This window comes from Mirounga angustirostris, unplaced genomic scaffold (assembly GCF_029215605.1).
Source record: "Mirounga angustirostris isolate CCGP_5_RB_7025 unplaced genomic scaffold, mMirAng1.0.hap1 SCAF_12, whole genome shotgun sequence".
In the NCBI taxonomy this organism is placed as follows: Eukaryota; Metazoa; Chordata; class Mammalia; order Carnivora; family Phocidae; genus Mirounga; species Mirounga angustirostris.
In genome coordinates, this window is record NW_026991720.1 from 84,249,467 (window position 1) to 84,275,224 (window position 25,758).

The 25,758-nt window shown below is 44.3% G+C and overlaps 1 protein-coding gene across 3 annotated transcripts in view; it reads left to right on the forward strand.

Moving 5' to 3' along the window:
• The window catches only part of MAGI2 (membrane associated guanylate kinase, WW and PDZ domain containing 2), a 1,357,869-nt gene extending 1,332,570 nt beyond the window's left edge, over positions 1-25,299 (forward strand). For 2 of the 3 annotated variants that reach the window (XM_054505318.2, XM_045864809.3), the window contains one exon: positions 949-3,933. In XM_054505318.2, the coding sequence (XP_054361293.1) occupies positions 949-1,628 (680 nt within the window). In that variant the 3' untranslated portion in view covers positions 1,629-3,933. Of the gene's footprint in view, positions 1-948; positions 3,934-24,113 lie in introns of those variants that run through there. The other variant, XM_064575358.1, reaches the window with a different exon arrangement.
• Positions 25,300-25,758: the final 459 nt, after the last annotated feature.

Below are 25,758 nucleotides of genomic sequence, written 5' to 3' on the forward strand. Positions count from 1 at the left end.
TAGTGGCTAGAAACTCAAGAGTAATGTTGGTGCTCATAGTAGTAACTAACCCATCTCAGATTCCTAACACGTATGTCCTCCTACTTGGCTTCTGACTAGTTTAAAAAAAAAAAAAAAAATCATTTCTCATTTTTATCATTCTCTTTTGTGTTTTGTTGTAAACGGTCTCAAGTCATTTCTCAAAGTAGGGAGATCTGAGACCCCAAATAAATGTTGAAACTAGGCTTCCTAGAAAGAATCATTTATCTTAGTCTGGCCCTGCTATAACGTCAGAACTACTGAAAAGAATTAAGGACAACGATTTCTAAAAGACAACAGTAAATGTTTTTTGATGACTTAAGCCAAATTCTGAGTCTCTGGGGTAGCTAATTATGCTTTGAGTGACACCTCATGGTTGAAAGGCACGGTTCCAACTTCCTCCAGAAGACTCAGACCAGTGTTTCTCAAAGCTTGGTTCTCGGACCCTCCTCAGAATCATCCGGTGCCTGTTCAAAATGCAGGGGAATTCCTGGGCCCCGCGCTGCTGAAGTCTCTGGAAGTGGGCACCGGGGAATCTGTATTTTTCACAGCCACCCCAGGTGATCCAGGCGTGTCGTCGAGTTTGAGAACCACTGATTCAAGTGCTGCCAAGCCAGACATGCACACACCCCAGGGAGTGAGAAGGCGCCAGGGCGCGGGATGGACTAGGCGGGGCCTTAGCGATGCCCACCCGATTCGTCACGGCGGGAAGGAGGCGGGGTAAAGAGGTCTGGCGGCGGGAGGTGAACACAGAGCGCCCCGGGGGTGCGGCCGGCTGCCCCGTTGGCAGCGAGGGTGGGAGCGGCGGTGGCTTGGGCCCTTGAAAGCAGTCGGCCCCGGCCGCCTGCGCTCGTCCCTGCGCAGCGAGAGGGCGCGGGAGGCGGAAGGGCTGCGCGGCGCGGCCCCTAACGCCTGTCTTCCTGTCCGCAGACGAGCCCAGCTGCTGGAGTTCTGCCGCCGCCGCCTCCCCAGGCCTGCCGGAAGTAGGCGTCTCCCTCGAAGACGTCCTCCCTCCATTCTCTCCATCACATCCAGCCCCACCCTCCGACCCTTCCCACCAGATAGGCCCAGACCCAGCTTGGGATGTCAAAAGGGAGCACGACGTTAGGAAACCAAAGGAGCTTTCAGCCGGCGGCCAGAAGAAGCAGCGCCTCGGGGAGCAGAGGGAGCGCTCGGCGAGCCCGCAGAGGGCCGCCCGGCCGAGGCTCGAGGAGGCACCCGGCGGCCAGGGGCGGCCCGAGGCCGGCAGGCCCTCCTCGGAGGCCAGGGCGCCCGGGCCCGCGGCGGCGGCGGACGCGGCGGACGCGGCGCGGCCCGGCGGGAAGGAGGCGCCCCGCGCCGCGGCGGGCCCCGAGCTCGGCCGGCGCGAGGGCCGCGGGGCCGCGCCTGCGTGCGCGGGCCCGGGCCGTGGCGGTGGCGCCGAGCGGCCCGGCGCGCGGGAGGCCGAGGGCCGGGCGGGCGCGCGCGCGGGGCCCCGAGGGCCGGGCGCGCGGCCCGCGGGGCCCGCCCCGCCGCGCAGGGCCGCCGTGGCGCCCGGGCCTTGGAAAGTGCCCGGCTCCGACAGGCTGCCGGGCGTCCTGAAGCCCGGCGCCTCGGCTGCGGGCAGATGAGGCGCGCGGCAGCGGCCCGCCGCCCCGCCTGGACGCCTGCAGGCCGTTCGTCCTAGGTTCCGTCTCACGGCGTTTTAATTTATTTTCACTGTCACACGCGTAGATCCACGAGCCACCGAGGCCTGGGAGCATCGACGTGAAGTCCCACGTGTCCGGCGAGCATGGGCGGTACAGCGTCCACGCGCAGACCCAAACTGATGCTAAAGGCCCCGGTTCCATTGGGGGGGCTTGGGCAGCTATGGAAGAACCAAAATAACGTGAAGAACATCAGAGAGAGACAGTGCAGTGTAGCTTTAGTTAAAAAAAAAAAAAAGAAGAGGAAGGAAGAAAGAAAAAAAAAAAATTTACCCCCACTGCATGAAGGATTTGGATGCCATCCAAACTCTAATATCAAGAAACTGGACAAGTTAAGAGCAATCACGAACTGGAATATCGCCTTAAAAATCAAACTGCACGGAGCAAGCGGAAACTGAGACAAGATTATATCTTTTAATTGATCTAAAGAGTTGTAAATAAATTGTTCTCGACATATCTAGACAGGGGTTAAAAGGTTTCTTTGAAACATTCGGAACTGTTCGCCCGTAACATGTTTCCATGGCTCACCCGTGGCATCCATCACCGGTATTAGCAGCAACGTTCCCTGCATACTGCAGGACGAGTTAGAAATCTAGTGAATTCATTGGTGTGATGCCATTTTTACTGCCATTTCTGTGATCAAATCATATTTCTGTACATTTTCAGTGGTAGAAAAAAAAAAAGGTTTAAAAACATTGTATCTTAGGGAGCAGATTGCCGTAAGTCAGAATTTTGCAGTTTAGCTCATAGATCTTAATTGGTTTTCATCTAAAATGTGCATTTTATAATTGAAGGACCACAATTTGTTCAGTCAAGATTGGCAACGCTGCAGTTCCTTTATGAAAAGGCTTTCCTATTGTCTCAGGCTAGCAAAGATAGTAGCTTCTTTGACACTTACTGTCTTTTTTAAAATCCTCTTTCCGTTACTTCATTTTCACTTTGACAGAGCAAAGGGTTTCTCCTATATTTCTCAGATTATAATGAATCCCTAATATTAAAAAATCTTATAATGGCCAATTTATTTTCATAAAAGAATGTAAACCTTTTAGCGTTCTTTTCTGCTTTATCTTTCCTTATCCTTTCTCCTTTTATTTTCATTTGGTTTGCTTGTCTTTGTATTCTTTGCCATTTTTTAAATTTCTTTAGCAACCTCTAGATGTTTCTGTTTATCTTCCGTGGATCTGTGGTTGATCCCCTACTAAAATTCTAAGGCTTGCCTTTCTTCCCTGCCCTTTTAATATTCCTTTGTAAAATGTTACCTTCAGTTAATTATCCATTGGTACTTATTTGTAGCTACACATATTAAAAGGCAAACTGTTTCTGAGGGCAGTTTCTCTTTAATTTGTCCTGAATGAATGAGGTTTCATCCTTCCCAGATGCTGGCCCTTACAGGAGTTCAAATGCAAATAAGCCTCACCTCCCTGAACTTGTAGTCAAATAAGTAGAACGGGAGATCAAGTCCATCACCCAAGGTCACACATAATAGCCTCCCTCCGTTGACTCTTTGCTTCTCTGTAAATTGCAGTAACCTGAGCGCTAGCCATTTAATTTCCATCAGGCATAGGAGTAGTTTAGTTGTTTGACAAGAGGAGAAAATGGTTGAAAGCCTCAAGTGAAGAATCTTGCAGCTTGTAAAAGCAATTTCCAAAAATGGAATCCATTCATCATAAACAAAAGCACAAACAAACACATGTAGCAGTTTACAATACTTTTGGTTTAATCTCAATTAGTCTTTCTCCCCTGGACTAGAAATCCAGTATAGTTTGCCATTAATTTATTGAATCTGGTTTTGGACAATGCTTCTGTAGTGTAGCTGCACGTCCCAGTACTGTATCCTCTGACCTTTATTTTCCATGTGTTACAAAAGGATAAAAAAGTTGAGATTACGCTTGCATAAACTCTAATTTGCACAGTTCACAGTCTACTACTTGTGCAGTAATTGCTTTATGCGGCTGTAATCCATAACCTGTGAAGACAGCACATCATCTAAATTCCATTCCAAATAATATTTCTGTGTAGTGTTAGCTGTGAATTTACCCTGTACAGCTGTATCTCTATAAATATAATTCCATGTATTAATAGTCACAGAAAGACTGTAAGTGAGCAACTATTTTTATGAAACGCACCACTATGGATAAATTAACTTTTACAGAAATCTTGTTTACTGTATGATATTCTAAAACACTGTCAAATAAAATATATATCCAAAATCCTTTTCTTTTTCCAACTATATAGGCTGTGTGTTAATTTGAAGAAAGTAATTACTGGGAGTTAATTTTTTTAAACTGCGGTTTTCGTAGTTTTTTTTTTTTTTTTTTAGAATGGAAATTCAGTGCCCCCAAACAGGACTTTTTTTCAAACTCGAATCTAAATGCAGTGGAATTATACGGGGAAAAAAAACACACAAAAAAAACAAAAAAACCTGTTGAATTCCACACACACCCCCACCCCACCCCACCCCACCGCCAAATAAATGGAGAGTTTTCTCAAAGACACTCTGGTTGCCTGTCAGCTAACTACATCCCCATGAACTGGCAGTATGTTTCTGTTGCTTGCTACCCTGATTGATACTGTGCCTTTTTTTCAAAAAAGGATTTCAGGTATCAATCAACAATAAATCCCATCACATTTTTTTCCTTTTAATTCTGAAATTTTTTCATGTAAAATCCCAAGGAGTTTATGCAGAAGCCAACATTTAGTGAACAGTAGTGTAGAGATCCAGAATGAAAGGCTGAATATGCCCTCTGCAGTGTATTACAGTCCACACATGGGGGAGAAGAGAGGTCTGTGGAGTACTTGGAGGATGACAAGCCCGCTATCACAGAGATAATAATCCCAAGAAACAGTTTTCAATCCTAGTCTTGTTGGGACCGCCCACTGATATCAGTAGGGGGCCTAACATCGCCAAACTGACCATTTTTACTCCACTGTTAATTTTTTTTAAAATTAAGCATGTGTCACTTTTAGAAAAGGGAAGAAGCTGACATGAAGTGTGAAATCAAGCACAAAAGTTCAGGTATTTGTAATAAATCCATGTCATTCTTTATGAACGAATCAAAGAAGGCCCAGTGCACGCTGAAAAAGCACAAGACTTATAAAACAATGTGGTTAGCAAAATGGGGTGTAAATATTAATGATGCACGGCTAATTACTATTTTGAAAGAAAAAATATAAACATCATTAGGACATCAAAAAGATGAGAAATCAGAGTCCAAAGGGCTTAGGATAGGGACAGAGCAGGAGCACGATGAGGCCAGTGAGGCACCTGGTCTGGAAAAGGGCCTTACCATGAACCAAATAGCTCCAAGATCAGGCAGGAAGTATGAAAAAATGAAGACAGCCAGGTAGGGACGGGGCCAACGGACAAGCATGTCCCTCCTCTAAAGCTGTCATTTTGTCAGGGCCAAGTCCACTGTGGAATAGCCTCTCAGTGTCTCAAGAGAAGAAAAAAAATCAGCCTTTTATTTGAAATTTTGTAGGTTTTGTAGTTTGACAAGCTTAATTCACGTTTTTCAAGAAACACTGAACAAGAAGACAAAACACTACCACCACGAACCATCTGCAGACCGGGTCTGGCCCACAGCCCACCAATTTGCAGCCTCTGGCTTGGAACAACAGCCAGACCTTCAGCAGAGGACCCCTCGCTTGCTTTTATCAGGGTCTGATTCACCTTCCAAGCAGTGGATCGTACAGACCCCAGAGATGGAAAAGCGTGTGGCTCTTACGTCCAAACATGCCTGGAATAACTTCAAATGTGTATTCTGAGTGTGAGGCCCTCTGCCAGAAACCTGATCACTGTTCTTGCACTAGAGGTGGTTTGTTGTGAGGCTGAACAAACTGAAGCCATTTGAAATTTTATTATTCGTTCTTGATGAGTTTGCCCCAAACTAAGCATGGGGCTCTCCAAAGGTGAGTCTGCCCTGTCCTATCCATAGGACTCTTTCTCAGGCCAAACTCGTGGCAAAATCAAATGACCTAATTGCCGCAGAATTTGGACTGAACAAAGATTCTTTTTCAGACAGCCTTAGTGCCAGACAGGATATCTGTAAAATCACATGAATGCTTTCCAAGGCTAATAATAGTAAGGGTACTAAGTCTCATGATGAGTTCTGCATTGTGTCTAGTTCATTTAGGGTACCAATTAAATGTGGTAAAGGGTATGGTTATGATTACTGGTGGCAATGCTATGGTGGTAGGCATTTGGGTATAAACAAGAGAGCACCATCCCAGAATTAAACCGAACCCTTGCTGGGCATTGGGTGGCATATCACCCAGACAGCTCAGTTATCAGGGACTCCATAAAAACTTAAGCGTGTCCGACCACTCAGGGGAGGGTACTGCAACCACCCCTGAGAGTCAGCTGGGTTTCTAAGAGTTCCAATAGTTTGATGGGATTTTTTCTTTGATGAAACTGCCTCTCAGAGAGCGATTTCACCTGCAAGAACCTGGGAATCTTGTGAAGCAACAAAGTGACCTTTGACTTTCCTTCTTGGGTGGAAGGTCAATTTTCTAAAACCCTAACAAGGTGTATCCATGTGATTTCATGCCAGGTCAACTGCCTTCACACTGAGGAGCACACATTCTCGGGGTACAAAGAGACTTTTTAGGGGGTACACAGGCAGGGAGAGCTTCAGCAAAATTCGTTTTCAGAAATTCAACTTCTATTTTTATGCATTTCAAACCCGTGGACGGCCAGTTTCCACATCGTCACCTGCCCAATGCAAGGAGCCTTTACATTAGAGAAGCAAGATGAGCTTATCATCGATCCTGCATTTCACTCGGGTACATTACCTCGGGGTGTAAAATCAAAGAGACAACTGGAGGATGCAGCCCTCCTGCAAGAGAATAAAGAGAGCAAAATAGCATCGGTAAGAAATATTCAAGTGGGCAGTGCCTTCCTTCCTCCAGAAGCCCTGGTAGGGTTCCCATCTAAAACTTAGCACCCACATTTATTCGAATTTGAGAATAAAGTTGCACTTTCTCTGATCGAATGTGTGATGGCTGTCTGTCTGGCTTGATCACAACGACTGGCTTTGCCCGTTGGGTTATGTGGCAGGTGTTTGCCATAGATTAATGAGTTAAATCTGCAAATGCAAGGTTTAAATAAACATATTTAAAGCATGCACACAAGAGAAAATACATCCTTTCCAAGAAATCTGTGGGAAGAAAATAAAACTATTTCAGGGGCTACACGTGCTAACAGGGTCGTTCCCTAAGACAAACCGACTTAACATAGCTTCATAAACTTTTACAAAAAGTGTGGAGTGTCTGCCATCTATAAAACATGACCGGGGAACAGAACTCAGCCTGTAGTCTCAGGGCGCCTACCATCTAGTTAGGAGACCAAGACAACTGACACAAGACAGAATGGGTGTGACATGGGAATACGGGATTTGGTAGGATGCGGGAATAGTTGGAGGCAGTTAGAAGTCATCCTGGATATGTGGCATTTTAATTGGGTTTGAAGGGTGGGTGGGATTTCAAGAGGCAGATGAGGTGTAAGGGGGAGATCAGCATGAGCAAAGTCAGAGTTAAGAAACTTAGAGATGTGTTAGAGAAGCCGCGAATTGTTTATTTTAATCAAGACTCTGTGTGTATGTGAGAGAGGGAGACAGAGAGAGGGAGACAGAGAGAGAGGGAGGGAGGGAGGAATTCGATTAAAGAGAGGTAGTTGCAAGCAGATAACAAATGCCATTAGGAACAGTTGGGAGTTATTAAAGGTTTCTGAGCAGAGAAAGGATAAAATCAACACTTGGCTGTGGAAGGAAGTCCTGGTGGTCTGTCCACGGTGAAACGGAGGTGGGAGACTCTGGCAGGTGCTAACATCATGTGAGAGATAAGGAGGCCTGAGCACCCAGAATGGAGGGGAGAGATGGGAGGGCTCTGGAGGATGGAGAAGCAACAGGCCTCTGGCTTACTGGATGCAGAGTCAGGGACCATCCCAGGCTCCAAGCCTGAGTGAAAAAGAAGATGGGAGGAGGACCAGATCTAAAAGGGACCTCATTACTTTTTTGATACACAAAGTGTGAGGGGTTCTCAGGTCACCCAGATGGAAATACTCATCCAGCCAATAAGCATAGACTAAAAAGACGGACATACTCCAAAGAGAATGAAGTTCAGACGAGAGACTGAGCCTAAGATAAGATTTGGGGACCAACTCCCTAGAGCCTTGCTGGGACTCACTCCCAGAGATTCTGATGTAATTGACTAAGATGGGATCATTTGGGAGGGGAAATGTCCTACGCCTTATAAATACATCCATGTAAGTATCAGCATGCAGAGTGCTTTGTTACAGAAAGCAAGGACTCTGGAAAGATTTGCCTTCTATCTCAAGTCCATGAGCCACCGGGAAAGATGTGAGCCAATTTATGATCCCCGTCTTTAAGAAGAGAATGAAAGTGAGCTGCAAGTGGTCCAACTGCAAAGAACATGAAGAAATTCATAGAAGGAAGACTTCAAAACCGATAGTCCTGTCTGCCACACTTTTCACACTTTAAAGATTAACAGGGGTCGTAAGACTCAGTGGCATACCTTCCAATTACTTCCGTGTTATCTCTTATTAATAGGAACCCCTGGATTCTTGCTCCTTGATCTGGATTGCCAACTCGGAGATGCCCTTAGCTGTACCTCAAAGCAAGTTCATGTGGGCAAATGAGCAGCTACAGGATAAAGACCAAGAAACTATATATATTTAGTACGTATGTGTATGTATTGTGTATATGTGTGTGTATATATGTACACACACACACACACAAACTCACACATGTATACCCACACACGGACTTGCACATGACACAGACATATACCCAGGGACTCCAATTTCAATATTGTGACGAAATAACGTATACACCCCAAAGTACATAAAAACCTATGGATAACTTACTCGGTTTTAAAGCAGGCACATGTGTAATCATCATCTAGGCTGAGAAATAATCAGGGACCCTGACCTGAGCCTGGCACAGAGTAAATATTTGCTATGTATACATTTTTTATTGTTGTTACTATCAACTGAGGGATATGTAAACATTTTCCGTGATGCTGAGAGTCTCAATATTTATGGGGTGTTAGCCATGGGCCAGGCACAGTGCCGTGGTCTGAGGCTGTAACCATGAACTAGGCAGGCACAACCCACCCCACAGAGAGCTTACAGTGTTCGAACCCCCAGGAAGGTAAATGGTTCCCATGCAAAGTGTGAGGGGCTCTCAGGTGACCCAGAAGGAAATATTCACCCAGCCAGTACTCACAGACTAAAGATGGAGAGCTCCATCAAACCGGCGTGAAGCATTTGAGCACCACTGGAGATGAAGCTAGCTTCCTGGAATTAGACCTACAAAGGAGAAGTGAAGGAGCCAGAGGTAGGTCCTCTGCGGGGACTGATGCGGTGGGAGGGGCGGCCTGGCAAATGGCGGCCGAGCTAGGGGTTGAATGGGCGCAGGTGTCAGATGAGAAAAGTGGTGGCAGGAGCTGCATGGAGGAGCCCGAGCCTCAGGGAACGAGGTGACCAACATGCCCCAGTTTGCCAAGGACTGTCCTTGTTTTCAAACCGTGAGTCAGTGTCCCGGCAAATCCCTCCGTCCCCTGCAAACCAGGATGGAGGGGAACGTGGCCAGGACTGGCAAATCTGAGGGTCCCACAGGAGCCAGCGCCCCGAGGTGCAGAGGAGGATGAGAACTGGCCAGCAGGAGGCTGGAGAGCCACGGGGTCCAGGACTCACAGGGCCTAACAGGCCTGAGCCAAGATTTGAACCTCCACTTAAAAGGCAGCAGGAAGCTACTTCTGGGTTTTCATTGGGCAGAACAACCTGTTCCTGTACATAACACTCTGGTCTAGAGAGTGTTTGCTCCCTTCTCCCTGCCTCTGTCCCTTGACCTTTAGTCTCCTGTCCCTTCCTCTCCATCCTCTGCGGAAGGTTCCGGCCCTCCTAGGCTGCTGGCGCTGAGCTCAGTCTCCCGGACCTTCGGTCTCAGATGGATGAGGCCAGCCTTTCCCAGAGGACTCAGGAGCCCTGGCTGCTGCATTGGCAACTTTGCAAAGAACTTTCCTGTCTGATCAGTACACACACTCGCAACTCTTCTTTTATAGGTCCTCCACTCTTTCCTCCATCATCCAGGTGTGGACTGAAGACGCATCCCATGTTTCTACGACCAACCCTCATGATGCCTAGCATATAATAGGCACTCAATGAATACTTGCTGAAAATTGGATTTTTTTTTAATGGCCTCATCTCTAAATCCAATATAGTTTCCCTTGAATAAGAATGGCTCTCAACACGGTAAGTGGCCCTGACTAGTCAGAGTGGACAGTTTGCAATTTTTCTCAAATATTCCGCTACTATTTCTACAAAATACTGACAGAGTGGCTTGATGTTGTCATTTGAGAACTGCTTGGGATGAAAGCTAGCTTCTGCAACTCACCCAAGTGCTTTATTCAAAATAAGCCCATATAACTATTTCTCCTTTACTTTCTCCCGCTCATGCTAAGGCCCAGCCTCATCCCAAAGCTAGCAGGGCTGGAGCAGAATCTGACCCTAGCTCTTATTTCAGGAAGGTAAGGTCACGGCCAGAGCAACGATGATAGGGTAGGCCTTCTTGTTCTAGCCATCCTTGCTCAAAACCCAGGAAGGGATTATCCACTAATATCCTTGGCTAAATTCTAGCACACTGTGTCCAGCTGGTCAGCATTCCTTAGATGAATTTGGCCTCCCCACTGTAAATGTTTGCTGGAAGCATGCAAAAGGCCCCTGAGGATTTTGGGGCCTTGTACTGGTCCAGACTCCCTCTGCCTCTCTGCTCCAGTCGCAGCTCTTCACAATGACACACACACAGATAGACACCACGGATCCCATTTGATTCCCTGGCCAGGCTCCTGTCACCACCTGAGCTCTCTGTACTGACCTCCCACGATCAAAGACCCTCATGATCAGCTCTACACTAATCTTCCCACCATACCATTCACAGCCCAACTCAAACTGTATTTCACTCTCTGTTTTTAGTCTGAGCCAACAAATACAAAGCCAAGATTTTTTTTTTCTTAACCATTGCCATTATCAAGGAGGTAATGGTATGAGGGCGTGTAGTGTTTTAAAGTAAAGTGAGGTATGGGTCTCTTAAAACATGAAGGAGTCATCTGGAACACACACCCATACTAAGGGGGTTGGGGACAGCCAGGGATGATTTTGTCCTGAATTCTCAGCTAAGATGCTTTCAGAAAGAAGCCGTGGATTGTGTCAACCACCTTCCAGAACACTAGCTGCTGTCCAGAAAGGTGTAGTTCTCACTCAGGTAATAGGTCAGAAGTTGCCGGCTAAAGTAGATTCTCTTTATTTAGTGATTCGGAGGCTCATGTTCCTTTTATTCTATGACTCCACCATTCCCCAAAGCCTTGCTTCTGAAAAGTGGTCTGAGCATCCGCAGCACTGCCACCCCAGGGAGCTTGTTAGCAAGACAAGCTCTCAGGCCCTGCTTAAGACCCACGATACTAGCCCTGCCTTTTAGGAAGATCCCCAGGTGTGGGTGACTCATACACACACAAGTTTGAGAAGCCCTGCTCTAGAACCTCAGAGCCCCCGGCGCCTGACTGCAGAAAGGGAAAAAGGGTATGGAGTACAGCGCCCCCCCTTTTTTTTGCCTCATTAAAGACTCAAATGACAGGTCACTCCCAATCCCATTCCATTGGTGAGAACTAGTCACATGACCACACAACTGGACACAAAGCACTCTGGGAAATGTAGTTCCTGACTGGGCAGCTGTCTGACAGTTACCACTCCACATTAAGGAGTTGGGAAGATAGATTTTGGTGGACAAAGAGACATCGCTGATGTTCACACCTCCTCAATGAACAGGTGACCAAAGGGGAAACATACTTTGACAGCAAATACCAGACCCTACACCAGGCCATGCACCACAAGTACATGCAGAGGAGAAACAAGTAGGGGTCTATTAACAGAGACTACATCATGGTGAGAGTTTCAGAATTGAATCTGTAGACCCTCACAAGTGCAGAAGTCACAGTGAAGCGACTGCAAAGAGGAGAAGACTTGGTCAAGGTCAGGAGCAGTAAAAACAATGAGGAAATTATTTTATTTTATTTTATTTTATTTTTAAAGATTTATTTATTTATTTGAGAGAGCGAGAATGAGAGACAGAGAGCATGAGAGGGAGGAGGGTCAGAGGGAGAAGCAGGCTCCTCGCCGAGCCAGGAGCCCGATGCGGACTCGATCCAGGGACTCCAGGATCATGACCTGAGCCGAAGGCAGTCGCTCAACCAACTGAGCCACCCAGGCCCGAGGAAATTAGCTTTTAGTCAGCATGAGCTGTGTTGCCCAGCACTTTTACATATGTTGTCCAGCTTTATCCGGAAAGCAACGTCATATGCTCGCAATATCCTCCCACTCCTCCAAAACTGCTTTTGTTAAGACCACACTGTCTCATCCCAAGACTTACTGTAAAGCTACGCAGTATGTCTCAATGTTGGCACAATTAATATTTTGGGCTGGATAATTCTTTGTGGTGGGAGGCTGTCTTGTGCATTATAGGATATTTAATAACATCTCTGACTTCTACCCACAATTATGACAACCAAAATTGTCTCCAGACATTGTCAAATACCCTGGGGTGTGGCAGGGTGGAAGGGGGGGCAAAATTGTCCCCAGTTGAGAACCACTGAGCTACAACAATCAAAACAGTAAGGTATTGGCAAATGACAGACACATAGATCAATGGAACAGAATAGAGAGTCCAAAAACACACCCATATTTATACAATCAATTAATTTTCAACAAAGTCTCAATGGCAATTTAAAGGAGGCAGAATAGTCTTTTCAACACTTAGTCACATGCAAAAAAATAATGTACTTAGGGCGCCTGGGTGGCTCAGTTGGTTAAGCGACTGCCTTCGGCTCAGGTCATGATCCTGGAGTCCCAGGATCGAGTCCCGCATCGGGCTCCCTGCTCGGCAGGGAGTCTGCTTCTCCCTCTGACTCTCCCCCCTCTCATGCTCTATCTCATTGTCTCTCTCAAATAAATAAATTAAAAAAAAAAAATCTTTAAAAAAATAATGTACTTGAATATACCTCACACTGTATACAGAATTTAACTCAAAATGGATCATAGACCTAACCGTAAAACCCCCCAATTTAAGACACTTTTAAAGATAGAAAAAAAAAAAAAAAAAGCCACAGACTGGTAGAAAATATTTGTAAAACAAAAATTTCATGAAGGAGTGAATATATTTTTTAAAAGTCTGAAAATCAAAAAATAAAAAATACATAACTCAATTTATAAAAGGCATGAAAGATTTGTAGACACTTCACCAAAGAAGATACACAGAAGGCAAATAATTACATAAAAATATGCTCAACATTATAAGCAAAATAAGTCAGAGAAAGACAAATGCCATATGATTTCACTCATATGTGCAATTTAAGAAACAAAACAGATGAACATAGGGGGGAAGATAAGAGAGAGGCAAACCAGAAAACAGACTCTTAACTATAGAGAACACACTGAGGGTTGCTGGAGGGGTAGTGGGTGGGGGATGGGCTAAACGGGTGACGGGTATTAAGGAGGGTACTTGTGATGAGCACTGGGTATTGTATGTGAGTGATGAATCACTCAATTCTACACCTGAAACTTATATCACACTGGACCTTAACTGGAATTTAAATAAAAACTTGAAAAAGAAAAGAAAAAGAAATGTAAAAAAAAAAAGACAGGCTCAACATTATTAGTCACTAGGGAAATGTAAATTATAACCCCAAGGAGGTATCACAACATACCTACTAAAGTGACTAAAATTTTACAACTGACATGCATGGATAGTGAGAGTGCAAAATGATACAACACTTTGGAAAACAGTTGGCAGTTTCTCATACAGTTAAAATGCATTTGCCATATGACCCTGCAATCCCACTCTGAGGCACCTACCTAAGAGAGAATAAAACCTATGTTCACATAAAAACCTGTATGTGAATTTTTAGAGTGGCTTTATTCTCATTTGCCAAAGAAAACCAAAGCTGGAAACAACTCAGTGCCCTTCAACCTGTAAATGGATAACACATTGTGGTGAATTCATACACTGGAATATTACTCAGCAATAAAAAAGACCAATGTATTGTTACACACAGCAACATGAGTGAATGTCTGACACACTCTGCTGGGTGGATGAATCCAGGCTCAAAAGGCTACATAATGGATGGTTCCACTTATATGACTCTGGGGGCCAGAAAAGATAGTGGTGGCCACAGGCTACGGGTCAGGGAGGTGTTGTCCACAAGGAGGCTCAAGAGAGCTTTCTAGGTGGCGAAACTCTATTTTGACTGTGGTGACAGTTACATGACTCCATGCATTTGTCAAAACTCACAGAACTCTACACTAAAAAGGGCGAATTTCACTGATGTGAATCGTAGCTGAAACAATTATATATAAGATTTCTAATGAGAATTTTAGAAAGAAAATTAATCACTTAAGAACTTAAATAAAATGCTCTGATTATAATAAGACACAAGTCAGATCCTGTCATTCCCCTGCTGATGCTCAGCGTCCATCATCCCCTTCACATACACCTGACTTCACTTCCTTCCACTCTCCTTGGCTACACTGATTTCCTTGCTCTTCCTGGAACTTCTCTTTCTCTTTTGTTCGAAAGCTCTTCCTTTTGATATCTGCATGGCTTCCTCCCTCAATTCCTTCATGGCCTTTGTGCAAATGTCACTTTGTCAGAGATCTTTCCTGATCTGTCTTTGTCTCTCAGTATTTCTTCTCCCCCTTACTCTGCTTTATTTTTCTCCATAGTACTCCTCATGCATTTATTTTTATTTTTTATTTTTTATTTTCTTAGAGAGAGGGAGAGAGAGGGGTGAGGGTAGGGGCAGCTGGAGAGGGAGAGAGAGAGAATATTGAGCAGGCTCCATGCCCAGGTCCAGCCCAACGTGGGGCTCCATTTCACAACCCTGAGGTCATGACCTGAGCTGAAATCAAGAGTACAATGCTTAACCGACTGAGCCACGTGGGCACCCCTCATCCATTTATTTTTTATTTATTTCCTGTTTGCATGTACTACAATGTAAACTACTTCATCTTTATCTGCTTTTATCACCTTAGTCTCCTAAGACAGTTCCTGAAACATGGTGCTTCGTAAACACTGGTTGAATGAATGCATAAATGGATGAATGGGTGCAGGGATGGAGAGAGGGACAGAGTGGGGCAAGGGAGTGAGGAAGGAAGGGAGAGAGGATGGTATGGGTGGAGTGGGTGTTGGAGTTGATTGGATATTCTCTTTTAGAGAATTTGAATACAGAACATTAAGTGAGAGAGTAGGCAGCAACTGTAACAATAAAAACAGACACAAAAGAAACTGATTTACCAAAAAGATGAAATACTAAATTAGGAGCCACAGCGACATGCTTTTCTGAAGGACAGAAAAGGTGTTTAACATGCATATGGTAAACAAACATAGCACAATCTCCTAAACCGCAATCCCCTTCTCCCTGAATCTCCTCTTCTCTGTCTTCTTTACTCCCTTGAGTATCCCTACAACAGTCCCTCTTGGACTAAGACACCCCGTATATGTCACTCGCTTAAAGATCCTAACCACCCAGCACTCATCCCCCACTCTCTGTGACGGACTCGGGTGTCCATGGTTTTCCCTGCTAGAAAAACAATGCCCTGTGCAGGTCTTGGGGGCAGGAGTCAGAGAGGAAAGCCACTCTCCTGCCAGCCTCAAAGCAGTGTGACAACAGAATTCTATGCCCCCAAGGAGACCCCAACAGCAAGCCCCTACATTGGAACAACTTGTCTCATCATGCCCCTTAATCTTGGTTTGGTTGGGCATCCTTTATCCTCCCAACTCTTATCCCGACTCCATTCTGACACTCTTTTTTCTGATCTCCTTCCCCCAAGCCCTTCCACTGAACCCTCTGAAAATCACCAGCCAAATCTCCATAGCCTTCAAATCTGAACTTGCCTGAATCCAGTGTGCTATCACCGGAACTTCACTTCCCCCCAGATACTGTTTCCCCTGGAGCCTCTCAAGTGGTAGCTGTTTTCTCTACCATTTCTCTTGTTCCATGAGAATCTCTTGCATCTCACTGCCAATCTCAGCCCCTTCTACATCCTCTTCCCTAAAATGCCCAGCCTTGAATCTCTTGTCATCTAACCAGCCATAGGGATTCTCTCTCTCCTTTTCTGATACATGCATTCATTGCTATCAATTTCCCTCTCAGCACTGCTTTGGTTGCACCACAGTAAGTTTTCACTCATTTCAAAATATCTTTTTTTAATTTCTCTTGTGACATCATCTTTGACCCATGTGTTATTAAACCTCCAAACATATCTTTCTGCCATTGATTTCTAGCTTAATTCCATGTGGTCTGAAAATACGCTTTGCAAGATTTCTATTCTTCTGAATTTGTCAAGGTATGTTTTATGGCCCAGATTGTGTTCTGTCTCGGTTAAGCCTTCCATGTGAGTGTGCAAAAAATGAGTATCCTGCTGTGGCTAGATGGAGTATTCTCTCAATGTCAATTAGATCCAGTTAATTGATGGTGCTATTCAATTCAACTATGTCCTTACTGATTTTCTCCCTGCTGGATCTGACCTAGCTTAAATTCCATGGCCATTCACCATACTCCCTCCATTGCACCTTCCCCCTCTCTGCTCCTGTGCCTTCACTTACCCAAACCACAACTGTGACTCAGTCTAGCTCTCTGCATATGCCTTGCCTTGTCTCCACACATGCTGGCTCTGGTTGGAGAAAACCACCCACCCTTGCTGAATGGTCTCTCTTAAAATTCATGACCTCTAGCCTCAGGTGGGCCGAGTATGTTGCCAAGCCAAAAGACTGACCTTCGCTGGTCCATTCCCAGGGATGGACCCATTCCCATCCCACTTTCATGAATGGCTGTTTTATACCTTCCCATTTCTCCTCAAATCGCTAACACCTCCTCCCTAACCCTTACTTTCTTCAGATGACCTCGCTTCCTAGTTCACTGAGAAAGTAGAAATACCCATCACCATATCTACACTTGTATCTGTGCTCATATGCTCTGCCTCCAGGCCTTTTACCATGAATGGCTTGTCTGTACCAGTAGTAAATGCCATCCCCTTCACATATGCACTAGATTCTTCTTGCTTACTCAATAGTCCAGCAATTCTCTCTTTCCCTGCATCATCCATTTGTCCCTCTCTTTGATCTTTCTCATCAGCACATAGGCTGTTTTTCTTTAAAAATGGCAGGCTTTTTTTTTTTTAAGATTTTATTTATTTATTTGAGAGAGAGAATGAGAGAGAGCACATGAGAGGGGCGAAGGGTCAGAGGGAGAAGCAGGCTCCCAAGGAGCAGGGAGCCTGATGCGGGACTCAATCCCAGGACTCCAGGATCATGACCTGAGCCGAAGGCAGTCGCTTAACCAACTGAGCCACCCAGGCGCCCCTGGCATTTTTTTTTTTTTTTTTTTTTTTTGCGAGAGAGAGAGAATGAGAGAGAGCACGAGAGGGAGAAGGGTCAGAGGGAAAGGCAGACTCTCTGCTGAGCAGGGAGCCCGATGTGGGACTCGATCCTGGGACTCCAGGATCATGACCTGAGCCGAAGGCAGTCGCTTAACCAACTGAGCCACCCAGGCGCCCAAAATGGCAGGCATTTTATTCCTTGGGGCTCTGCATTTGATTTTTCCTCTTGGGAAGATGATGTTCCCCAAGATAGTCACATGACTCTCTCTCCCTCTCCTTCCCAGGTCCTTACCCAAATGACCTCAGGGGACACCTTCTCTGGCCACCTGTCTAAAATTGCAACCCCTTGTGGTGGACATGGCTTAGGGTGGCTCCCAATGAGCCATGTCCTTGTAGAATCCTACTCCCAATGGCTGAAGGTAGAACCTGTTACTTGCTTCCAACAAATAAAATGTAGCAAAGGTAACAGGGTGTCATTTATAGATTAGGTTATATTATATGGCAAGGTATTGGACTGTCACCCCATCATTATATTACATTATATAAGACTCCATCTTAGCAGGGTAGAACAAGAGCTTTTCCTTACCAGCTTGAAGAAGTAAGCTGCCATACTGTGAGAAGTCCTTTGGAACTGGGAGGCTTTGAGGATCCGAGGCAGCTTCCAGTGGACAGCCATTAAAAAGCCGTGGCTCTCCATCGTACAACCATAAGAAACTAAATTCTGCCAACAGCCTAAGTGAGCCTAGAAGAGGATTATTCTCCAGTTAATTCTCCACATGAGAATTCAGCCCAGCTGGCACCTTGGGGGCCTTGAGTAGAGGACCCAGTTAAGCCCAGAGTCCTGGACCCACAGAAACTATGACACAGTAATGTATATGTTCTTTTAACCTGCTAAGTTTGTAGCAAGTTGTTATGCAGAAAAATAGAAAATGAATACATCCCCAAACATTCTGTTACCCTTTTCTGTTTATTCTTTTGCTTTAGCACTTTTAGTCATTTAACATTTTCTATTTATACCTTGTTTTTTTGTCTGTGCTCCCCCCTCTACTCTTGAACGTAAGTTCCACTAAGACAGGGATTTTTGTCAAGTTTTTTCCTACCATTATATTCTCAGTGGCTTGAACAATCTCAATAAATGTTTGTTGATTGAATGAGTAAGTGAATGAATGCTAAGTCTTGTTACCTGAGCAGAGGAATTCTGTCATACGTATCTCAGAGAGGTAAGAAATGAGAGGAAAGGTATGTATTGTGTTTAACTTGTTATTATGGAAATGTTCAAGCATTGGTTCAGTGTGATATGTTCAAGTAACAGCTTCTTACAAATCTGGCTTATTCCAGGGGTAAATTATAAATTCTTAGAGCAGCATTCTTCAACCTTTTGACTTGACTGACACTAAAAAATGCATTTCATGGGGTGCCTGGCTGCCTCAGTCAGTGAAGCATGCAACTATTGATCTTGGGGTTGTGAGTCTGAGCCCCAAATTGGGTGTAGAGATTACTTAAAATTAAAAAAAAATACATTTCAAGGACACCTGGGTGGCTCAGTCGTTAAGCGTCTGCCTTCGGCTCAGGTCATGATCCCAGGGTCCTGGGATCGAGACCTGCATTGGGCTCCCTGCTCGGCAGGAAGCCTGCTTCTCCCTCTGCCACTCCCCCTGCTTGTGTTCCCTCTCTTGCTGTGTCTCTCTCTGTCAAATAAATAAATAAAATCTTTAAAAAAAAAAAAACATTTCACATTATGTGTCAGTACACACGTATACGCACATGAATAACTGAAACAAAAGTTTCACAAAATAGTACTTATCTTTATAAAATGCTCTGATAGTTTCCCATTCCACTTCATTCTGTTGTAGTCCATTTTTTAAAAACTGGATAAAACCCACTGACAGGTCCTAGAGAAACACTCCGGGCAATTCTCCATGAAGACCAATCCTCTGTGTTGTCAAGCATCTCCCAGGTTTGGATTGCGCTGGGTTTGACATTGTTCTTCTGGGTGAATATGGCAAGAGCATCCCATGTGCTGCCTGGAAAGCAGAACCATGTGTCTTAGCAGATAGGAGAGCTTGAGGGGCAGGGCTGGCATTTTCTTGGGAAGCTGCAAATGAGTGTGCCTGGCTTGAGCGTGACCACCCTCTGCTTACAGCTGAGCTACAGGAATACCACATGGCGGAAGCTCACCATCATGTTTGTATGAGTGTTCCTACATTTCAGAGACTCTACAAAATCCAAATGACTGTTACAACTAATCTTTAATCACGGGCATGTCTCAGATGTCTAAACGGTCCCTGAGTCACTGGCCTCTGGTACTTGAGTTCCTGACTGTAAAGTGGTTTTCAAAGTCACTAAAACATTAGCTATCTTACATGGTTCCAAATGGCACAACTCGTGAAGCTAATGAAAAATTATGGTAAAGCACTTTTCATATAGCATGAACTAATCAGTGCACCCAGAAAAGCCGGTGTTGATGAAGTACCATTAAGTTATGGCATAAAATGCCACCTGCAGGTAAAAATCTGGGTCTAATTTGCCCTTTTGCAAGTAGCTTTCTATTTATTTGAATGTGAAATGAATCCCCAGGATGGGTGGATGATAAAGATGCTTGCTGCCCCTTCAAGACTGATCTGATTTTAAATGTATTTGTTCTTTTGTTTCAGCATGTGGTTCAAAAGAAATTTTTTAAATCCCTTCTTAATTAGCTCAGCAGGGCAGCCAGAAGGAGGAAAATGCCTGATAGCTTACTCCCTTGCTGTTCCTGCGCCCACCACTCTGCTTGAGGGTTAAGGGGCCAGGGAGAAAGCGAAGGTACCAGTAGGCGAAGAGCACAGAGATGGAGAGTAAATGAAGGTTCTCTGCAATGCTTCTATTTGGCTCCCCTCCCTTACCTGTCCTGTGGGTTTGGCCCTGTTTGCTGTGATTCTTTACCTAGGGTCAGATGGCCTCCTTTCCCTTCACTTTTGTTTCCATTAAAGCATTCCTGCCGTGTTTCTCACTCCTGTGGGATAATACTAAATTTAATGGATTTCGCTAAGGCAACACTTTCTGTCACCGTGAGAAGGCAACAGCCAAATTCAGAATGTAGGAAAATCTATGGAACAAATGACCCGATTTTTCTTTTTTTTTTTTTTAAAGATTTTATTTATTTATTTAAGAGAGAGAGACTGAGAGAGAGAGAGCATGAAAGGGGGGAGGGTCGGAGGGAGAAGCAGACTCCCCGCCGAGCAGGGAGCCCGATGCGGGACTCGATCCAGGGACTCCAGGATCATGACCTGAGCCGAAGGCAGTCGCCCAACCAACTGAGCCACCCAGGCGCCCGACCCGATTTTTCTACCATATGCATATCGTGGGGGCTGGTAGGGGGAAGGAGATAAAGGTGTGTCGGGAAGAAAGGAGGAGGAGTTGTAAAATAAAAGCGATAAGGGACATTATTAATCAGGTTCAGTTTTGTCTCAAAGTAGACACAAGAGTATAATGAACTTCTGACTGCCCATCACCCAGCTTCAACATGTTATCAATATTTTGCTCTTCTTGCTTCAGTTATGCACTTTGATGATTTGTGTGTTTTGTGAAGGATTTTAAAACAAAACCCAGAGTTCGCATTATTTCACCCAGAAATACACTTCGGCAAATTTTGAGCCTTTAAAGAGGACTCTGCTGGAAATACCCCATGCCTCTAAATGAGGGTTTGCTCTACGAACATTATTGACATTTCTAAAAACACATTGTTCTATACAAACTCTCAGTGTAAAATTCCTTCTGGACTTAGCATAAGAAAAACTCCACAATTTCTCACCAGAACACTGAAAATTCAGTACACTATCAAATTTTTCTTTATACGAAATTCACGAGGAACCTTAAAGACAAATCTCTGGCCAATCATGGCCTCTGTCTATACTCTGTAATATGAAATTTTGTGTTAACATCATTTCCAGCTCTAATAGGTCCCTCTCCTTGCTGTTTCTTTCTCTTTCTCATCTGCTGCAAATCTGGGTTACCTTACTGTATTTGTATATCCCTGTAAGCAGACATGTGCTGGTGAATGTTTCAGAACTGGTTCTCTGGAGAAAAAAATGCATATATAAACACAAACTTATTACAAATTTTGCTGCTATGAATGATGTCTCACCCATAAGCAAATCATAGTAAAATACACAATACTTTTCATTGTAAATTTCATGCAGCCAAATGATTCTCATAGAATGCTTTGTGATTTTAGTCAAACTCTTTATCCATAGCTAACCTATGGTTGCAATCGATCAAGAATAGTTCAAACATGAATGTTGGTTGATATTTTTATTTACTTAAACAAAGAAGATGAAAGTAAAATAATAAACACCTGTGTTATGGGTTAGAACTTCACTTTTTCCTCCTGATGTGAGCGACCTTTCGCTAAACTGGTTATTTGTTTTCAAATATTGGAAGAATATTTGCTCAGATTTTTTTGTGTGTGTGCTAATCAGAATATGACTATAGACATAACACACTTTAAGTTTACTCTGTACTGTTATCATTCTATCCACTCCTTTACGAATGTAGACAATAAAGCAATAAATGAAACCTTGCTTTATAGTGTTTTCCCATTCCCATGTTGTAAATACTCCCACCATGGGGGCGCCTGGGTGGCTCAGTTGGTTAAGCGACTGCCTTCGGCTCAGGCCATGATCCTGGAGTCCCGGGATCGAGTCCCACATCGGGCTCCCTGCTCGGCGGGGAGCCTGCTTCTGCCTCTGACCCTCCCACCTCTCATGTGCTCTCTCTCTCTCATTCTCTCTGTCTCAAATAAAAAAAAATTAAAAAAAAAAAATCTTAAAAAAAAAAAAATACTCCCACCATGGTCAATTTCAAGGTGCCAACATGGTGGTGCTGAATGTGGATTTAGGAAGAGATGTGCAGAGATGCCTGAGTGGCTCAGTCGGTTAAGCATTTGCCTTCAGCTCAGGTCGTGATCCCAGGGTCCTGGGATTTGAGTCCCACATCGGGTTCCCTGCTCAGTGGGGAGCCTGCTTCTCCCTCTGCCTGCCGCTCCCCCTGCTTGTGCGCTCTCTCTCTCTCTCTGACAAATAAATAAATAAATAAATAAATAAATAAATAAATAAATAAATAAAGAAGGAAGAGATGTGCATTAGGGACACCATTCTGTAGCATTTTCATCATGCAGGTACAACGGACATAAATAACCTCAACAATATAAGAAATGGTGAGACAGAATTAGAAGGTGATGAATTTGAGTATTTATTACTTTTATTTTTAATATAATTATTTAATTGTAAATTTCTGGATTTTAATTTTTATTAATGGCTTTTTAACAAACAACTGGCGAGATCCCTAGAAATTTAACGATAAATTTCTCATAAGCCAACACAAGAAGACTCCAACATACCATGTCTGTAAGCCAGATAAAATAATTTTGGAACTAGGTGGGCATGAAAAATGAATAGATCAACACACTTGTAGGGGTTCCTTTTATGGTAGGATTATGGATTGCTATTATAAAATCCCCCTGTGAGAATACTAGATCTTGGATTAATGATAACAAACATACTTGTTAAAGTATTGCCGAAATATTTATAATAGCCAAGACATGAAAACAATCTAAGTGTCTATTGATGAATGGATAAAGAAAATGTGGTATGTGTGTGTATATATATATATTTGTAATGGAATATTATTCAGCCATAGAAAAGAAGGAAATCCTGCCATTTGCAACAACATGGATGGACCTAGAAAGCATTAAGTCAGGCAGAGAAAGACAAATACTGCATGATCTCACCTCTATGTGAAATCTAAAAAAACCCAACTTGGGGCGCCTAGGTGGCTCAGTCCGTTAAGCGTCTGCCTTCGGCTCGGGTCATGATCCCAGGGTCCTGGGATTGAGCCCCACATCGGGCTCCCTGCTCAGCGGGAAGCCTGCTTCTCCCTCTCCCCCTGCTTGTGTTCCCTCTCTCGCTGTGTCTCTCTCTGTCAAATAAATAAATAAAATCTTTAAAAAAAAAAAAAAAGAAAGAAAGAAAGAAACCCAATTCATAGAAACAGAGACAGGATTGCTGGTTGCCAAAAGGCAAGGCGGGGGGGGGGCAGCGCTGGTGAGTAGGGGAGTTGGAATTGGGTGAAGGTGGTCAAAAGGTACAAATTTCCAGTTATAAAATAAATAAGTTCTGGGGATGTGATGTACAGCTTGGTGACTATAGTTAACAATACCGTTTTATATATTTTAAAGTTGCTAAGAGTAAATCTTAAAGTTCTCATCACAAAGAAAAAAAATCTTTGTAACTACGTGAGGTGATGGATGTTAAACTTAGCAATCATTCCGTAATATAAACTTATATCAAATCATTATGCTGTACACCCTAAACATATGCAATGTTATATGTCAATTATATCTCAATAAAACTGGGAAAGAAATAAAATTAAGTATTGTTGAGTTAAATGAAAATATGGGAAATCACTCAGGTTCAAGGAGCCGAATATCAGCAGAGAGCTAAAACCAGGTCAGTAAATAGTAAATAGAAAACAAAAACAAAAATAACCCCTAAACCAAAACCAAACAGAGCAAAAGCACCGTTTTCCCTATGTGGGTTAATGCTTCTACCTGCGCAGAGAACTGTAGAGATTTGGCCTATGCAGAGTTGGGGGCGGCGGGGGAGGAGGGGGAGTGAACCTAAGACTCTGGTACTGAGCCAGGACCCTCAGGAGGAATACACCTTGTGAGAAAGGTAAGACAGAAAAATAGTTCACCTCCCAGCAGAGGAAGCCTATCCAGAATTCGAACTCTCTCCATCCAAACTGTAGGGAGAAAAATGGTGAATAATATTTTCTCAGAATCTGCATCCTTAGGCCCTATTTCACCCTGAGTTGGAGATTACATTTACCTAACCCATGCTATCATGCTTTAGGATAAACATTAAAACAAGAGGATCTGCTGGGGACAGCCACAAGGCTAACTCTGCACTCTTCTCTCCCCACTCAAGCTGTTCCTGTCCGTGTCCAGTCCCCTCCCAACTGGAACCTGCACAGTGGACACCTCCTGAGGCTGCAGGAACCCTTGCCCCACTGCTGGCGCCATGCCTCCTGGGCCTGCCCCCTCACCCAGAGCAAGACCCAAGAGCCAGGGACAAGCCGAGCCAAGGCTGCCTGGGACCTGGGAGAAAGGGGCGCTATCCTGGAAGGCTTCCTGGAGGAGCTGAAAGCAAAGGATGAAATCAGCACTCCCTCTAGGCAGAACTTAGTATTTTCATTTGGCCTAACTTTCTTCTTTTCATAATGATTACTTTCTTACTAATCGCGTGTAGCACTCCTTCCCCCAGCTCATGCCACTCTGTCTGTGACCCTGCTCTCCTCTAGAACAACCTGTGGCTCCCCCTGACAGGCACAATTACTCCAAAGCCCTCAGATCTTGCACAGATGCCCTTCCTTTCAGGCCTCTTTCACATCCACTCCACCTGCTGCAAACACCTCCCACGGAGGGTCTCATCACCACCCCCTGAACCCAGCAAGAGTGTGCAGAAGTGCTCAAAGAAAACTGGATTACCTGGTGTCTACTACCCCTCTCACTGCAAACCCGCTCCCCTGAGCTATGTGGCAGCTCACAGTACGCCCCACCCCTCTGAAAAACAAAACCAATGCAACATCTAAGAGCTCCAGACTTCGTTTTTTGTTTTTCTGTCCTACTCTTCCTCCCCAAGCATCAATAACCTGTGAGGGTATTGCTGCTTACATGGTTGAACGCATAGAGCATGAACTCTTACAGCACAGGAGGGACCCGCCCAAATGTGCTCATGTGTTCCCAGAAGACTGGTCTCTTCTCTTTCCTTATTCACTCTCCCTCTACTTAGGGTCTGTAAAAGTTAAAAAAATAAAATAAAATAAAGTGGTACCAGGTTGGTAGCACCATGTATAATTCTCTGCAAGAACAAATTCAGTTCAATCAAACAGGATCCCTGGGGTAAAAATTACTAAATACAGAAGGAAATAAATCAACATGGGTAGGAGTTAGGAGTAACACTACACAAAAGATTTGCACCCCGAAGAACCTCAGGTATCAGAGCTACTGGGAACAAAATCACAACACATGAAATGTTTAAAGGAAAAGATGGAATCAGAAAAGGATCGAGAAACAGAAAACCAGGAAGATTTGAAAGTGATTCCTAAGAAATGTTTAGAAAAGAAAAATATTAAAAATAAAAACAAGGGATGCCTGGATGGCTCAGTCAGTAAAGCGTCTGACTTCAGTTCGGGTCATGATTCCAGGGTCCTGGGATCGAGCCCCGCATCGGGCTCCCTGCTCAGCGGGGAGTCTGCTTGTCTCTCTCCCTGTGCCCCTCTCGCCACTCATGCTCTCGAGGGCTCTCGCTCTCTCTCTCAAATAATTTAATAAAACCTTTAAAAAAAGAAAACTAAAAACAAGAGTGGGTTAAACCAAAGATTAGATATACTGAAAAAAGCAGCAGCAAAACGGGAAGACAGATCCAAAGAAATTATCCAAAATGAAGCACACAGAGTCACGGAAAAATCTGAAAGTGAAAAGGGAGGAAAGATAGAATGAGCAGGTTTAACAACTGTCTAATTTGATAGGAAAGAGTCGAGGAGGTGTAAAGACATAGCAGTTGAGAGTTT